This window comes from Notechis scutatus, chromosome 3, assembly GCF_049901735.1.
Source record: "Notechis scutatus isolate UNSWTSFEM ecotype Mainland chromosome 3, rNotScu1.2, whole genome shotgun sequence".
NCBI classification, from domain to species: Eukaryota; Metazoa; Chordata; class Lepidosauria; order Squamata; family Elapidae; genus Notechis; species Notechis scutatus.
This window is the reverse complement of record NC_142011.1, coordinates 169990023-170008792: the sequence shown is the minus strand read 5'-3', so window position 1 is coordinate 170008792 and position 18770 is coordinate 169990023. Positions and strand designations below refer to the sequence as shown.

General features: G+C 35.5%; 1 protein-coding gene across 2 annotated transcripts in view; it reads right to left on the bottom strand.

Annotated features, from left to right (window-relative positions):
* RP1 (RP1 axonemal microtubule associated) overlaps positions 1 to 18770 on the bottom strand; it is a 213712-nt gene that overhangs the window by 110125 nt on the left and 84817 nt on the right. For both annotated transcript variants that reach the window (XM_087961737.1, XM_087961736.1), the window contains exons 19-25: positions 17609 to 17695; positions 15871 to 16003; positions 14166 to 14317; positions 12965 to 13119; positions 11167 to 11225; positions 9425 to 9469; positions 7408 to 7571 (exon numbers count right to left, since the gene is read on the bottom strand). In XM_087961737.1, coding sequence (XP_087817863.1) covers positions 7408 to 7571; positions 9425 to 9469; positions 11167 to 11225; positions 12965 to 13119; positions 14166 to 14317; positions 15871 to 16003; positions 17609 to 17695 — 795 coding nt within the window. The remainder of the gene's footprint in view (positions 1 to 7407; positions 7572 to 9424; positions 9470 to 11166; positions 11226 to 12964; positions 13120 to 14165; positions 14318 to 15870; positions 16004 to 17608; positions 17696 to 18770) is intronic.

The following is an 18770-nucleotide window of genomic DNA, read 5'->3' as shown; positions in this document are numbered from 1 at the left end:
AACACTTTCCAAGAAACTGCAGGGACTTGTCTAGCAAGGTACAAAATCAGATACAATGGAATGGACAAAAAAAATGACATAGAAAACATTGGAGTGGGGAACCTATAAATGTAGAAGGTTAATATTGAATTCAGTTACAATACATTATGCCAAAGACAGGATATCAGATAAGTAACCACACAAAACACTTCTTGTAAACATGCACTGAAGCTGAAGAGCATTATACGCTTCTTTACTTCCTTCTGCTGAACTAATTAAAGATGAAATGCAAAATATTATTTGATTTTGTTTCCTTGATTAAGTCCCAGCTTCATTAGTTTCTCATGTATTATTTGAAAAGGTTTTTGCAGTAGATGACCAGGCAGAGCTCAAGGGAGGGATCATCAGTTATGAGTCCCTTTGTGCCCACAAGAGATCTAACTCTAGTCCACCTTGAATTCCTGTGACTCTTATCTACCAACAATCAAGCCAGCCAACATTCAGTTCTTTACTTGCTTACATCCAATAGACAGAGTCTTGCCAAACTAAACCCTTACCACCATATCCAGTGGTGGGATTCTGCCAGTTCGCACCACTTCGGGAGAACCGGTTGTTAACTTTCTGAGCAGTTTGGTGAACTGGTTGTTGGAAGAAATCATTAGGGCAGAGAACCGGTTGTTCAATTATTTGAATCCCACCACTGCTCACACCCTAATGGGATATTCTAGTCAGTGGCCATCCTAATTCTCTTCCTCTTCTCCCATTCAGCTTTGGTCTATGTTGCTTCTTATCTGTCCCGTCCCCCCCAATTGGCATTTCCCACCTTCTTTTTGGAAAACTGCCACATCAGTGTAATGTATCATACTAGTCTCTTTTATTTCTGTTATTGCTCCCCAGCATTTGAGGAATGACAGTTCACTGATTGACCCCTCCACATACCAAGAACATCCAGGGCCTGCAAAGGTGACCAAAGTGAGTGTAGAACCGTATAGACGCAGCATCATTTCCCCATAGCCTTCCTTCTGGTTCCCTGGCCAAATCGCAACTAAGATCACCCACAAATCATTCGTCTTTGGCCTTTCTCTTCAAAGAGGGGCTACTATCTTTGGGAGCTGAGAGGCAATCCATTCTTTCCAGTATGAAGCAGGAACCTATGAAAAAGAGGATTGCAGGATTTGGGTTTGGCTAGGCTAGAGAAGAGAAGAGAAGGACCGGGTGGGACATGATACCAGCAGTCCAGTGTTTGAGAGGTTGCCACAAAGAGAAGGGGGGCAACTTATCTTCCAAAGCATTAGAGGGCAGGACAAGAAACAATGGATGGAAATCTGGAATTAAGGAGAAGCTTCCTAACAGTGACGACAATTAACCAGCGGAACAGCTTGCCTTCAGAAGTTGTGGGTGCTTCATCACTGAAGATGCTTAAGAAAAGACGGACAGCCACCTGTCTGAAATGATATAGGGTTTCCTACTTGATCAGGGGGGTTGGACTAGAAGACTTCCAAAGTCCCTTCCAGTTCTGTTCTGATTGATTGGGTTTTTGCAGGAAAACTTTAAATTTACAGTTAGCACTGAATTCTGTAGATAGAGTTGAGAAATGGGCCTTACTGAAGGTAAAGTCTCAGTGAGCAGCTTTTACAGGATAACATTTTAATAGACCACAACCCTGAAACCAAGAAAATAGGTTCAAACAATATCTGCTGCAAGAACAATCTTAATGTGACTACCTGATAACACACAGCTGACAGCTCACCTTTGATAGCTTTGTTTTTCCCTCCTGGAACTGAACCTGATCTCTTTCTCTTTTTCCCTTCAATAATTCCTACCAGCCCAATTTCCACAGTCAGCAACATTCCCCACTCCCAAAATCCTGCCAACTCCCAACTATCCATCTCATAATCTCTTTCCTTCCTTGAAAAGATTGAAAATTACCACTTGAGTGACACACTGCAATTTTTCCTTATTACTGTACCCATATTTCATATCATCTTTGAGAATTCCTGGTCTTGCATCATAAAAAAACCAGGCATCCTTCAGCAGCAATTTCACATTTAAGGATTTGTGTATAAAGAAGCAGTGTTCTTTACACCAAGGCTGTTCACTCTGCTCCTTGAGAGTACGTAGGAGTGTTTGTATTACATTTTCATCCACTAGTACAGACTATCTGCCCATATTTTTTAAAAAATGCATGAAACCCACAAATTCATCTGTATGTACATAAGCATTTATCTGTACTGAACAGTCTGTTCTGAATCTTTAGCTTGTTCAATTTTTCAAATTATTGGAAAACAACCAGAGGATATGGCAGGTATCATTTTTGTGCCGATTGACAAAGCTTTATCTTCAATTCACCTAGTGTTCCAGTTATCAAACTACCTTTAAGCACAGATTGCCAATTGTGCTGAGATGTGCCAACTTATGTGATGTGTTTTGAAGGGGCAGACAGCTGAAATCTATATAACGACTGCTTATTCAAGACATTCTGTCAGTCCTTACTAACCTTAAGAATATTACTGCCAGTACAATGCAATAAGAAATTTTCTTTCTGTCTTTTATTTTATTTCACTATTGCAAGGAATAAAGATGTTTACACATCCATCACTGTCAACATTTCTTATATTTGTACCTTATGTAAATATATTTCTAACAGGTCTGCAACATGGGGAAAGTAGGGCATAGAATTATTTTTCATTCATAGCCACTTTGCATCTTTATCAAGAACATCCAGAATATGTTAGCAAAATAATAGCACCTAAAAGCTATTAATATATTTTGTGCATTTATGTTGAAAATAGAAGCAACGTATAGGGAGATCTTTGTATAGATCCAGAGAACCAAGGCAATGGCCCATTTATTGCCTGTATTATTTAACAATGAATTCTTACAGTTTTTCATAATAACTAATACAAATCCAAAGTTTTTAGTTTTGAAATTTGAAATTGATTTGGGTAATTCCTTTTGGTAATATGTTTACTTCCATTGACTACTTAGGGGCTAAAGTTTGTTATCACAGTGAAAACTTATAGCTTTTTGCATGCAAATGGTCTCAAGTTCAATATTCAGCATCCAAAAATATCACTGTAAAGAACTTCTGTATAGCTTCAGACAATTAAGCATCCACTAGATTCTGCTGAAGTTGAGCTTTTAAATGGAAACAGACAACTGGGAATATTATTACTTATTTGGAGCTAGGCAGACATACTACAACTGTTCAAATTCTGGACCTCCACAAGTCTCTGTTCCCAATCAAATTTTCCAAACTTCAAAATTTGAAGGGTGGAACCACAGCAGCAATTTTTTTAAAAAAGTTATCTAGGCAGCTTAAAGATTTACGAAAAGATGACAGAACTGAATCTCCTATACCAAAAGGATGTATACCGATTGCAACTGAAGGTATATTTCATGTCACATATTTTATTTTGGGAGGAACTAAATCTATACAATTAATCAAAACAACAGACAAATACTGAGAATGGGAGGTATTGTCTCCTTCTTGAAATAAATCCCATTACTTTGTGCTTGTCACTTAGTCCCAGAGACATTGATTTCTCAGATATCCATGGAACTCATTTCACAGTTCAAATTCAAGGTCTTCTTCTAATCAATATCTGCACCTGGATTAGGGGAAGGTGACAGTTTTAATTTTTAAAAACAATCATTACTGAAAGGGGGTAAATGTAATGTTGGTAGTTGCAATGGCTATTACAATGCATACTAGTTTAATTTTGTTAACTGTCATTATTTTACATGTCTTATATTTTACATTATGTGCACCAGCTCCACATATTGGTGCCTTTTAGCTTTATTGGTTAACAATTCCCATTATCCCATCCCACCATCTTAAGGGCATAAAGGCAGCTACATACTTTATTCTATGTTATCTATGAAACTGGTGTGCTTTATTAGTTTTTAGTGGATTTCCCTGTGGATATCATCTGATGTAATCTTCCACTGTCTCCTACTGTCCCTTCAAATCAGTGGTGAAATGCTAACAGTTCGGCCCGGTTCAGCCCAACGGGTAGCAAAAGTTGCTACCGGTTGGACTGAACCGATAGGAAAAAAAAGCTCTGACGATCAGCTGAGAACAGAAAGAAGAGAAAAGCACAGGATCCGCCCTCCCACCCATCCTGCACTTTTCTGTTCTTTATCCTCTCAGATGATTGGCACAGCAGAACCTCAGCTGGTGTTGAAAGCTGTGCATGCACAAAGTGTGCGATTACTGAACCGGTAGGGAAACTGGTAGAATCCCACCACTGCGTCCAATGTCCTGAATGTTAATAGGAAGCAAAAGTGTTTTGGGTTTATTTTTTGATAAAATGAAAACTCATGCATTTCATAATAAAATAAGATCAAAGTTTTCTTCAAGTTGAGTTGAATATCTGATAACTTCCTGATTACCTAGCCAATCTTGGTTGAAAAACTATTCATGAGCTTGGATGGTGGACCACTAGGAAATCATAGGGTTTTATTCTAAATGGAAAGTTGAGTAAGTATTCCAAAGAAAATGCCAAGAAAATGAATAGTCAGTTGCAAAATGAAACATATTGATATGCTTGGAAACTTCTGTGCTGGGCTGGTAATGGAAATGGATTATATTTTGGACAGCTACTAGTGAATCTAAAAATTGTGACCCAGAAGCTTGCTAAAAGTTCAAGAAGTGGTCTGGGAGATATGGCTTAGTAGCATTAGCAATTCCAGGCTAAAACACTCACTGAATTTGTAAGTTTCTGAGCGGATTAATACTTTAAAGGAGATCTAAATTTGTTCAAGATACAGAGACCTTCATATAAAGTTTTCTTCTGAATATGAGCAGTGGTAGTATTGGTCCGGTTTGGTCCAGTTTGGTCCGGTTCAGCCGAAGAGGTTTAAAAAGCCTCCCATGATCAGCTGAGTGGATCAAGAAGAGAAAAGCATAGGATCTTCTTTAATCCTCTCAGTCGATTGGCGCTGCAGGCCTCAGCTGCTGTGTGGAAAGCTGCACGTGCGATCATCGAAACCAGTAGTGGAACACGTAGGATCCCACTGCTGAATATGAGCCTCAAACATGGAAATGTTGAACGGTTTTTAAAGAAACATACATCATCTACATCTCACATGGAACCTTGGCTGTGATTTCTGGCTGGACATTTTCTAGAATGATTAATAAAAGTGTTGTCCCAAAATTAGGGGTTAATTATCAGTTATTATGGTCCAAGCTATGAGTGGAAAAAAAAGTTATTGTGCTTTCTTTGGCTTTAAAGACTAACAACTAAAATAAATGCACCAGCCCTCAGTTTGTTAATCCAGACAATCCCCACTTAACAAGTGACCTGTCTAGCTGTCTTTCAAAATTATAATGCTGCTGAAAAAGTAACTTTACAACTTCTGACTTCTGACTGTTTCAGCGTCTCCTCTCTGATGTGATTTTCATGCTTTACTGCCAGCCTCCAACAAGTAGTCAATGGACAAGGCTGCAGCAGAATTGTAAATCATAGCCACATGATTTGTATTTAAACAACTACAGGTGATTTGCTTAATGGCCACAGTGGAAGTGAGCCTGCAAGTGTGTGTTCACATGTCATTTCACTGAATGACCATGTTGCTTAATGCAGAGTTGTCAGTCCCACTTCTAGCCATTAAATGAATACTACCTATGTCTGTGTGCTCCTGTCCTTCTAACTATTTTTAAAGAACATATTAGTGAGGTCTTTCTCTAAGTAGCAAGGTGGCACTCTAAATGAGTCTTTAGCTGTTTAAAAATAACTTTCTCCCTTCACATAATACCAGCCTTGTTGATCTATGAGCCTCTCTGATGATATGGCCAGAGACTGGATTTGCCCCCCTCCAGTGGTGGGATTCAAAATTTTTTACTACCGGTTCTGTGGGCATGGCTAGGTAGGCGTGGCGGGGTAGGATACTATAAAATCTCCAGTCAGAGGTGCTATTTGCCGGTTCTCCGAACTACTCAAAATTTCCGCTACTGGTTCTCCAGAACTGGTCAGAACCTGCTGAATGAACCTCTGCCCCACTCCTATTTTATTTATTTTATTTTATTTATTTATTTGATTTGCCAATTGTTTACAAGATAATAAGTATAAGTGTATACATAGTTGTGAATACATGAAATGGGTACATATAAGAAAAATAAAAGAAGAATAAGAGAAACAATAGGACAGGGACGGTAGGCACGTTGGTGCGCTTATGCACGCCCCACCTGTCACCTGAAGCTGCTGCTTTTTGGTGGCTAAGTACTACCTTAGTGGTGGTTTATGGTGCTTTTGGCTTGGATTGCAGGAGAGTCTGGATACCTGGCTTCTTCAAAGATATTTGCTAACACTATCTAGACATTTGGAAAACAACATTGTCATGAAAACATTACTTGGATAATGGATGGATGGTAGCTGTTTTAGAAGAACATTAAACTTGTTTTTAAATATATATTTAACAAACAGTTCAAATAATGCTAGACAGGTCAGAAAAGGAGACTGGTGCCCTTGCTGATTTAAATCAGGGAGGATTGCCAACTTCTACTAGCTCTTTTTGATTCAACCTGTCCCAAATCAGTCTGTTCTAATTTTTTTGAAGTTGCTGCTAAGAAAGAGATTTACAGAACTATACTTTCTTACTGGTTTCATTACTTTGGGAGGAGAAGCAGTATCAATTTTTATTTATTTATTAACATGATAAAGCCCCACCATGGATATTACTTGTCATCTGAACAACTTTTTCCAATGAGGTTTAGTGGTGTTTCAGATGCTGTCAAAGCCCTTATTCAGAAAAAGCCCAAGTAACAGGCTTCGAGCATGAACAGGCTTCAAGCCTTCCCCATCATACATCCCTACCACACACATTATAATCCTTTCTGCAACAGTAAGTGACTGTGGATAGGAGGGGGAGCAATCTGGATTTCTCCCAACCATTGCCTTTAAATCGTCTTGCAATGATCTCAGCATTGAGGCAGAATAAAATTTATTGGAGTAGTGCAATTTATATTAGCATATTTTACTGTCAACTCAAGGAGTTTAATGTGGTCATAATAAAGAGTCCTAAGAATTACCTGGCAGGCTGAACTGTTAAACCCTGAAATCAATGGTTCGAAGCAGGTTAGGTTGTGTGCAACTCAATCTCTGTTTTATAGCATGTAAATAAACAGCCGTATATGCATCAGAAAGGAAAAAGAAATATTGATATATAATAGTAGCTTGGTGTCTTCCCATACTCCAACCATCTTCTTAGTGACTAATCTTAGTATGATTGGTGCCATAAATATGCAATCACTCAGTTCTTCCAGGAATGTTACATGTTATTTCAATGAACCACTGAGACAATGAAATATGAATTGAAATCATTACAATAGAAGTATTATAAATGTCTGTCACTTATTCACCTTAGAATAAACCTGTTTTAAATAACTCAACTACTCTTCATTGTTTATATGAAGTCATATTGTACCTGGAATGTATCTGTACTGTTGGGATTAAACAGCTGGTGTTTTCCAGATCCCAGTATAAGAGGACCTGAAGCCTTGTTATCTCCGTAAACATAAAGGGACACAGTTGCTGTTGTGCCAGCTGTTTCAAAACCTCCAGTGACTATAGTGATTTTCCAATCTTCTCCTGCAGGTAAACAAAATTAAAATGAGTTCCACTGACAGAGCAGTTTTATCTCAGTAACTACCCAGTGCCTGGAGAGCTTTATTGCAAACAATGCATCACTAAGCCTAGGAAATGGAAACAATCGAATGCTTAAAAGGAAAAGCAGGTGCTCAGGGATGGGGTGGCTGGATGGTAAAATATTGTGAACTAAGGTTATGCTTCAATAATGTTTTAAGAGCAGATAGAAAGGTCTTCAATGCAACATCAGAATGCTTTCTAGTGTAGATTTACCTGGAAGTAATTTATACCAAATAGTAGAAAGAGATTTTATTTTTGAAGAACGTGCACAGAATTGTGTGATCAAATCCGGGACATATTGGGGGGAGGGGGGAGGATATCCATTTTAAAGTGTCATGTAATTAAAATTTTTAATAGCTTATCTCACATTCTTTTGTATTTTCAATATATGGATAAAAGTATATTACTTAATGGTTTATACTGTAAGCCACTTTGAAGGCTATTATGGGACACAACATGACTTATTAATAAATATACATATGCTAGGGTTGATAGTATAATATCCTAATCATTTTCTTCTATTGATAGCTTTAATAGGGGGTAGGAGAGGTAATTCCCTCTATCATTTATGAAACCTACTACTATAATAACAGCAATAGCACTTAGATTTATATAGCGCTTCACAGTGCTTCACATCCCTTTTTAAGCAATTTACAGAGTCAGCATATTGCCCTCAACAATTTGGGTCCTCATTTTACCCACTTCAGAAGGATGGAAGGCTGAGTCAACCTTCACCTGGTGAGATTTTAACTGCCAAATTGCAGGCAGCCAACAGCAGAAGTAGCCTGCACTCTAATCACTGCGCCACCGTAGCAAACTAATACTAGAAATTAGAAGTGTATTTCCTTTTATAGCCCAAGGAACATCCTCAGCAGGATCCCACCACTGTGTGCTAGAGAAGTAGTTGACTTTAGCGAGAATTGACTGAGACCAAATTTCTAAGTAACCCTCCGTGTTCTCACATATGTTCTTTCATTTACAATTTGCGCTCCAAAAGTAAGAACCATGATTAAAACTATTTTCAAATGTGTGCCAGTGTTTATAGTCTGAATGCCATCATGAATATATTTTTCTATACATTTCAAAAAAAAAAAGATCTAAATGTTTCTATACATTTAGAAAATGCTAATCATCAAGTGTAATGTTTAGCAATGTATTAGTCAGAATCTACTTGCATCAGATACTTGACTGGAATACACATTTTCAAAATATTCTTTTGATAGTTAAACAATAAGTATTATTCTGTTTAGGAACCAGGATTAATATTTTATTGGTCATAGTTAAAGGATCTAAATTAACCGGATCATAAATTTTCCTCCCTCTTGTATGCAAAATCTTCATACTATCTGATTCTTTTAACTATGGTTAATTTACTTTGTTCACCATTTGTGGATGGGTGCCTAAATTGCTATAAAACTAGTTTTCCTCTTTATATTTAGCTAATGATAAAATGCCAAACAAAGAGAAATCGCATCAGGAAGAGAGATCAAAGTCACATTGCCAGAATAAAGAAAAAGTGTCTTCAATATAGACTGCCTTTGTGAATAGTTAACAGGTTTGGATATATGATAATGAAAGAGAACTAATTCAAAATAAAGGCAGGAGTTTCTTTCTTAACAAGGATTGTAGAGAAAGAGATACTATAATATGAGTGCCTTTATTGCTCTCCATAATGTTCCTCCCTCCAGAAAATGTGTCTGTTAAAAGGAGGCAAAGATGTTCACAGAACCTATACTCCCACACATTTCAGTTTAGCTCTAAACTTGATTAAAAGAAAAAGCAACAGAACAGTTTACCATTTTCTTCCTCTTGCATTTTCAACTGATGATTTATTTGCATTTCTGCCAAAAATAAAACAGCAGTACAGTTAATAATAGAGTTGTCAGGTTACAATAAAATGTGGAAGGAGAGAAGAGGTGCTAAGTTGATATTAACTCTTCTGCTTCTGCAGAAGAAAAAATATCTTTCACAAACCAGCTTGCTACACTTGAAAAATCTAAAAGCAGCCAGCTTTCTATTGTTCTTTGAATAATTTTCAGGATTGGTCTTCATGTATATATTAATGTCCTTTCCTTCAATCCATGAAATGGATGAAAGGAATACCAGCATACAGTATGTGGAGCCCCATTGCCATTCTCACACAGTTAGACAACACAATAATACTAATTTTATTTGCATCCAAGACAAACAAAGAAAATAAATATTTTATTCATGGAATAGGACAGCTTAAGGAATTAGTGGGCTTCCCTGGTATCACCTGTTGGTTAGAAAAACAAACACCAATTGCTCTCTCAAAAGAAAAAGCTGGTTTTGACAGATGAGTAGACTACCTGTCAGAACCTGGTCCTGGGCCAAATGATGCATGGGAGAAGAAGGATGTGCTCAACTGTTTCATTGAGTAGAAATCTCATACTATTCCATGCAGCTGCTGCTGTATCAGACAGATGCCACTCCCCATTGATATCCATGTGGGGATAGGGATGATTTTGCTTGCTAAAGCATGAAGTGCTATTCTGCTTTACAAGGCAGCAACATCTGCTGTGGATCAAGCACAGGGCAGCCTGGGGCTTGGCAGATTGGCAAGAGAAGCAAGATAAGGTGTGTGTGTGTGTGTGTGTGTGTGTGTGTGTGTGTGTGTGTGTATTTGGTTATATAGCTGCAAGTCTCAAATTTCATAGATTCCTCTGGTAAGAGAAACAAGGGAATCAGCTCCACGAGACTGTAGAACTGGTGGCTCGACTGGTGGCTCACTGCCCCAGCTCTTCCGTCTCTCTTCCCCTCTGAGCCTTAGCTACCAACTGTTAAGTTTATCAACAGTGTGATAAAGAGTGACGAGAAATGGTTATTTGATTCAGGAGAAGCTTGAAAGAATTGAACTCTCCTACTTCCAAAAGCAGAAATGATCATGAAATCAGGAGCCAGAGTGTTGGGTTGTTCACAGCAGCCTTATGATATCAATAGGATCTGGGCAGAACCCAGTCCCTGACTGTGGCATCACCACAATTGCTACAAATGTACTGTAGATCACTGGTATTGCATAGCTTTGTAAGAAGAGGAGAAACATTTCTATAAATGTGAAAAGCTTAATTTGAGACTAAATCTGAGGTAAACTGGTGACAAGTTGAAGGAAACATTATGACGACAAAAATAATGAAGCATCTTCATATGTAACTGGCAGTGTGGCAGAAGGATGAGCCGATAATCACTGTATTCTTCCCCAAACTCACTGCAAGATGGGTCTATTGTACCTAATCAGAGCTGCAAATATCCAAATATTATACAGAAAATAAATTCCTTTTAACTCCCTGTAATTCCATATTTGGAAGCCTTATGGTAGTATGGAGAATAGGCAGTTAGAGATTCAGCAAATCCTGATCATTATGTCTGTATTTGGTTTTCATGATTGACCAATTTATATGCAACTGGTTTATAGAACAGTCCAATATGTTTGTTCAATAGTAATTAAATAGTGCTAGGCCCATAATAAGATTGTATTTAGAAATTCAATCTCCCTCCAAATTCAGTTTATATAATTTACCATGGACAAAAAGTTCTATTTCTGAATGGATTATTCCTTGAGACATATATGGCAGCCATCTGAAAAAGAGAAGAAAGAATGAATGGAAGAAAGGGATAAGAAAATATAAATTATTTATTTTGTCTTTCCATATCTAACAATCTAATTGAGATGACTTTTTCAGTAAGAATACTTACAAGATGATAATTCTTTCATGTTGTGCAAAGCTTTTAACAAATAATAAAAAATCTACACAAAATATTTGACAGTATCATGTTGTAATCATTCAATTGTACAAAGGTAAGATATTAATTTCAAGAAAGAAAGGTAATAAAAATTATAATAAATTTTGCAAAGGGGAAATTTTCCAAAAGGGGAAAATTATATATTTTAATCACAAGAGTTGGCAAGTAGAAATTTGATTTTTTTTTCCAGAAGATCATGAAAATGTGAGGTTTAAGGGGGGTTTCTTCACCATTGCTAAAGTCTGGTTTATAGTACATACACCAGGGATTAATACAGATTCCTATGCAGTGATATTTCATGTGTGCTTTCATAATGTAAAACATATAGGCACCATCTTCACAAATGGAAGAACAGTGTATGGGAAAGGAAACAGCACCAGTCAAGACCCATTGCAAAAAGAAAGCAGGAAGTGCAAAGAATTATGTCTGCTTTAGAGATATGGTCATACTATGTAGCAGGTGAAGTGACCAGTTCAAACAACATTAGACAAGGTAGAGTAGAGAAGGAAGACAGCAAAGGTGTTATTAAAAAGTTTTATTAGGAGAAATTAAATTAGCAAGGTTTGTTTTTGTACTAATCTTCCTGATAAATAACTCTGGAGAAATGAAAACTCAGAACAATGAGTTTGTCAACACGTGTTAGTATGATTGATCTTAATAAAGGTATCACTCTACTAGCATAATTATTTAGATACTAAATATTGTACTTCTTTTCACAACAGAACTAAAACAAACATACCTCATGAATATAAAAATAAAGTAAATGAAATAGATGTTCAAAATATGAAGCAGTTATTTTTAAGTCAGGCTTTTTCAAAGTGAGAAAATAAATGCCCATCTATAGATTGGGAAGTGGAAAACAAGACTAAGGTTTGGCATTCTATTTTAGAGAAAAGACTGGGTCTTCCACTATATATGGGAGATGAAAATTAAAAATGGGTACTCATTTACTAGGGGATGGTAAGCTCACGTTGACTGGCTGCATCTAAAATTATATCTGCCTTGCTTAGTCATTGCTATCATATGAGAGACATTGGATTGCCTTCTACCAAAAAAAGGGGGCTTCTTTCTAAGTTTGATAAAATCTTAATGGACCATTAAGCACCTTTAGGTTTATTCATCCATGGACTTTAAGTGTAATTTGTAATTACTTATAATTATTATTGTTTTAAAAAGCACACACACAAAAGAGGAAGATAAAAAACAAGAAAATTATAGCAGGAGGCAGACTTAAGGGAGAGAGAAAATAAACAGAATGGGCTTCCTTTGAGTTTTGAAAGTACAACTTGGGTATTCTCTCTGTAAAAATGGTTTGTTATTTGCATGAGTTGAGCCCAAGCACAGTATCTGTAACAGGTAAGGAAAATGTTTCTCATCTTCAGTGATTTTGTCATTCTAATGAATCAAATTTGGATACATTTTTTTTTTGTTTAGCCAATGCTATTTCTTGTGTCATTGCAAGAAATTGAGGTAAAAATCAAGGAAATTGTATAATTGGCAACATAAAGACATGATATTGCCAATTTAAGAATCAAGAAATTGTTTGGCAAGTTTCTTTTAAAATCAAATACAACCTTTCACAGATGAAAATATTTTCTGAGTTTTTCTCAGATTCTCTGATGATTATTTTCTCACAGTACCAGTCCTGCAACTGGTTATCACTCTTGCAACATAGCAGCACTTTCTGTAGATTTCCAAGTGACACAGCTTGTATTTCAAACATGTCAATCTAGAAGATACATTAATTCAGACAATAATAAACAATGATTATCATAGACTCAGTGCTGAAATAGTATTTATCTACCTCTTTATATTTATAGATCGCTCCTCAATTAGTTGACTTATCCTCAACTATTTGTTGTTCCCCAATCATAATCAAACCACCAAAATCTCTGGTCAAGGAAGTTCAAGATAACTGTATTAAAATAATGGAAGTTCAAGCGCTCTAGCTTCTAGTTAGTATGGGCAATACCCTTTCACATCTGGCTTCTTGAAAAGTTGCAATGTATATAATGTGATACACATAAGGTAGAACAGTAATGATGATCAATAATGAGCAATACAATAGTTATTGCAAGTCGGACAAAACATTGTACTTACTGTCAAGTAGCTATTTAGAACCCTTGCTAGAACCAAAATCATACTCTGATAAGAATGTAATATTTTACTATAAGTATTAGGAATGACTGAAAAAGAAGGACCAAGGGCATCAGAAAGAGCATCAAATAGTGCAGTCAAAATGCTAAATTGTCACTTAGTAGCATGATTCTGCAAACCTTTTGAACTATGGATAATATCCTAGAAGTACTTTAGTAATTCTGGTGCCAACTATGCCACATTTGGATAAGTCTCTGTACATAATATTTTCCAATAGACATTAACACCACAAGAACAATGTAGTCAATAACCAAGTAATCAACACAATTTATTCTAATGTCAAAAGTATGGGTATCTCATATTCAACACCTTTCTATAATCCAGATGCCTGCATTTAAGCATCTAAAATTGAAAGCTCTGCCCAAAGATTTTTGCATGTTTTCTTCCTTTTTTATTGCTGTATATTTTTTAAATATATTTTTAGAATCCTGTTTTTTATTATTCATTATGGTAGTTGGAAGGGAGTCATAATTTTTCATTATGAAAAGTCTGAAGTTTGATTCCATTTCCTTCAAAATTGATGTAATGTTCTGCATTAAACTCACATTTAGTTTCTCTATAATTAACTTATAGATAAATAGTTTATGTATTATGACTGTATTATTTAAGCATACTTACAATTCCTCTCTGAAATTTTATAGGTTGGTCTGATTTAGCAAGAAGTCTCAAACCACAATCTCCTCTTTCTCCATATATGCACAGATAAATGGAAGAAGTGGTTTCAGCATGTTCCAGATGACCAGTAGATACATAAACCTGATAATTCACAACTAGGGAAAGAGAATCATAGCTCAAAATAAATCAATGACTTAAATGTATATAATATGAACAAATTTTTGCGTTAGATTTAACTATTGAGATTGCTGTCAAATACAGCATTTGTTTAACATAAAGTCTCATAATTGTTATTTGAAATTAGAGATATACGAACTGCACAGAGTCAAAGGAGGAGAATGATATCATATGTGTCATGGTTTCATCATACAAATGACACCATTTTTATACACCAAATATTGGCATTTTCACCATATTGGGAACTTAGGACATTGCCATGGCTTATGTCAAATCCTTGTGTTAAAGTAGTCATAACTGACTTTGTTAAGGCAATTCACTTCATACACATTTGATTCACTGTGGAATGGAGGGGGTACAACTTTCCTTCCTGGGTAGTTGCATTAGCCAGAAGAGACCCTGCAGCCTGTGCTATATATGTGCAGGAACCTTTCTTGGTGCTTTTGCTATCTGACTGAAAAAGTCATAAATGTGAAAAAAGACTTTTAAAACTATTGAACTACCAGAAGAGGTATCAAAAGGAAAACATCAAAATGACTTTGCATTAGGAAAGGGATACACTGCTTGTAGAAAAAGCATTGGAGAAGTGAAGCATGTTAGTTCTAAAGAGAAAAAAATGTTTTTTTTTCTTTCAAACAAAGCTCATTCCCCTATTTCTTTTTATTTTAAAAAATACAAAAGTGGCTTACAATGTAATCAAATATAGTATAAAACAAAAGAAAAAAATGGAACTGAAAGCAGAATGTAAAAAATCCATTAAAAGCAAGGAACAAATCATAGGAGAAGAACAGATTTTAAAAGCTAGGCAAAGCCAACATAAAAAGAAAATTCTTAAATGGTGCCTAAAACACAACATTTTGGGGTTATAGAATAAAGGGAACTACCACTCCTTTCCCATCCATTTCCACAGAGTACAGAGAACAGGATCCAAATTATTTCACTCCATCTAATACTATACTCTCTATTCAATACTAAACATCTCCAAATAAATGGGCCTTATTCCAGGTAAGTGGATAAAGGACAACCTAATCTCTTCTATGAAAGCAAGATTCTTGCATAAATTATAATCTTGCAGTGGTTGTAGAGAATATGGATTGGCAAAAGGAGGTTCAGGTTCAATGCCTAATCTGTAGGTATATGCTTGAGAACTCCAATTGGAATTTTAGTAAGCTTTGGCCAGAAACAGTGGTCTCAGATGATTTTTAGAACTTTTTTTAAAAAGCTAACTTGGTATAGGACAATACACTGTGTTTGTTTTCACATATTTATACTTCTTTGTCAAAAGCAGGATTGACCATGGGAGGAGAAAAGTATTTATAAAAAAATAAAGAGAGCAGCCATGATCTCATTACTAAAGATTGGAGGAGAAAAGTATTTATAAAAAAAATAAAGAGAGCAGCCATGATCTCATTACTGAAGATCTGCATCTTTTTAAAGTGTGTTGTATATGTGATTAATATATAAAAGGAGTAGGACTTAAATTATGCAGCTATCTTGGTTGCACTTCCTGGAAAGAAAATAGATTGATTACTTGGATAAAGGCTTCTTCCATTTTCTGCAACAGAAAGTTCACAGACAGTATTTCCATTCCCTTCATTCCAGGATGCCCATTTGTTTGTGGGAAACTTCAAAAATCTACCAGTCTTCAGATGTTGTAATGTTACCTATTAAAGAAATAACAGGAAACATTTGCTTAAATCTGTGGGGTTGATTTTTACTTCCGAGTCTTGCCACAATTGCAGCACAATTAGTAAAAGAAAGTAAAATTAAAACTTAGCATAACCAATAACTTATTCATATCTCTTTCTTATAGCTAGCTTCAGGAAGCAGTCCCTGATTTAACTTCTTTAAACTTAATTTTAAAACTGAACATTTTCAATTTGTTATAAAAAGAGTTTTGCAGAAATAAACCAGATCATTTTATGTTCTAATACTTTGTCCTTATTGGCCCAGCTCCATTTGCTGATATACACAAAATAGCTATAATGCCAGGAAAAAAAACATGTTCCAGTAAGTCACTTGTTTCTTTGAATGAAGGTCATCTTTTCAAATCCAGAAACCGTACTTATGAACCTTGGACTCAGATACTAACAAAAAATGAATCAACAAAATAGAAAAATAACAGAATTTCTGAAATAATGAGAGTTGGACTGAAAATATTTTCACTTCCATTTTGAGTGTTCTTTTTCTAACAGTACAAGTCCTTGAGTAGCAACTATTGCTATTAGAGTACTTATTAAAAGTTTTTCTTTGTAAATTAAGCTTTCAGAATAAAACACAACTCTTCATAGGATACCAAGCAAGACACCATTCTATTTCTACTTCTCCAATAGCTGTACTGCAGAGCAAATACAGGTATTGTAATGAAATAATCAATTTACTTGGTCTTACAAGCAAAAGACAATAAAATGGAATCATGGTTGCACTGGGGTAAAAGCTCTTTAGAACTAAAGTGGGAAACTTATGGGCCTCTACATACTGTACTATAGTATCTGGGAATTCCAGCTGGCATGGCTAGTACTGAAAGTTTCTGCGACCTGCCCTAACTTTTAGAGAAGATCAAAAGCTAGTCATTATTTTAATGCACCCCCTTTTGTCAACCTATTATATATTTACAAGAAAATAATTATTTCTTGTAATTATTTTTCCAGTTTAAGAGGTAGAATCTATATGAGTGTATTATTAAAACGAGATTTCAATCATGAACTTGTTTTAGAAAGTCCACACCTGTGTGGATATTTACTTGTTTATTATTTCACTCTTTATTAGATTTATTTGCCATTTATTTCACCTCAAAGCAACTCTGAGCAGGTTAATCAAAAATAAAATTGCAGTTAAAAGATGGGGAGTCAGGGAGCAGGATGCACAGGTAGGAAGGTGAAATGTTTCTGATCCATTAATCACCTCCAGTGTGATATTGCCTCATTGTGTCTCCAAGCCAGCTGGCAGAGCCAGGTCTTCAGCAAATGGCTTGCATCTATATGATAATATAATTGATGAATGATATTTCGTATTGCATCAAGATAATTCTTGGGCTACTTTTTTAAATCTCGTGTTTAAACAAATCTCATTTGTTTAAAAAAATAACAGCATCTATTTATCTGTTTAAATAGCTAACCTATTGTCTTCTAGCTGTACTATATCAACTTCCTGAATTCCAATACTCCCAACATATTAGGAGGCCATGAGTTGGAGAAACTGGTCTAGTATATAAATATTCAGTGATGTATAATATTAAGAAACATTGCAAAGTTTACCAAGACCCTGACCTTTTCCAACATCCAGTCTGCATATTGACTTGATCCATCGTGGCCTATTCTGATTTTGTAAACATGACCAATATCTTTCATTTCAACCTGAATAGTCAGAAATAAAAACAGATACAACATATCAAAAAGAAATAATTATGTCATATAAAAAGCTAAAGAGATATGAACATAGCATGGCATAATCATTGCCACATGCAGATCCTGCAATATATATGGAGCATTAGGGCTGGATTGATCTTTGAAGAGATGCTTTGTTTTCTGGAGGGAAAAGCAAAACACCCCTATGATGTGCTTCCATAGTCACAACAGTGAACAAAGCAATTTGTGCCTCTACTAACATCAAAGCAAATGGTCTCTTCTCTATGAAGCAAAGCACCTTCTCAAGACCATGCAACTGTATAAAGTACTATTTGATATGAATGTAGACATGCATGTATATTTATACATATACACACATATATGCATACACACACACACACACACAAACACATATATATATAACACACATACATATATATAGATATATATACACACTAATATTTATTTCTATGATCAGTAAGGTCATCATTACTATTGTTTTTTCATGAAGTCATATATACATTGATAAGCACACATTTTCTTCACCATGTATAAGTGATTACTTTATATATTAATGCATTAAATCAGGCATAAAGTGAAGTATTTATATTTAGTACAGTCATTGCTTTCTGTACCATTTGAGATTCAGGGAACAGATGTTCCACTACGTATGTAACAATCTCATATAAAATGGGCATGGATCAGTCAATTTAACATTATGAAGACAAAGCTGTGGAGTAAATTAAGAAATTGTTTGATTAGATATTAACTAATTAAGAAGAAATATATTGACATATATTATCTAGACAAATTATGAAATTTAATTTGAGATACATCCTGTGTTAATACACTGCTCAAAAAAATAAAGGGAACACAAAAATAAGACATCCTAGATCTGAATGAATGAAATATTCTCATTAAATACTTTGTTCATTACATAGTTGAATATGCTGACAACAAAATCACACAAAAATTATCAATGGAAATCAAATTTAGCAACCCATGGAGGTCTGGATCTGGAGTTACACTCAAAATTAAAGTGGAAAAAAACACTACAGGCTGATCCAACTTTGATGTAATGTCC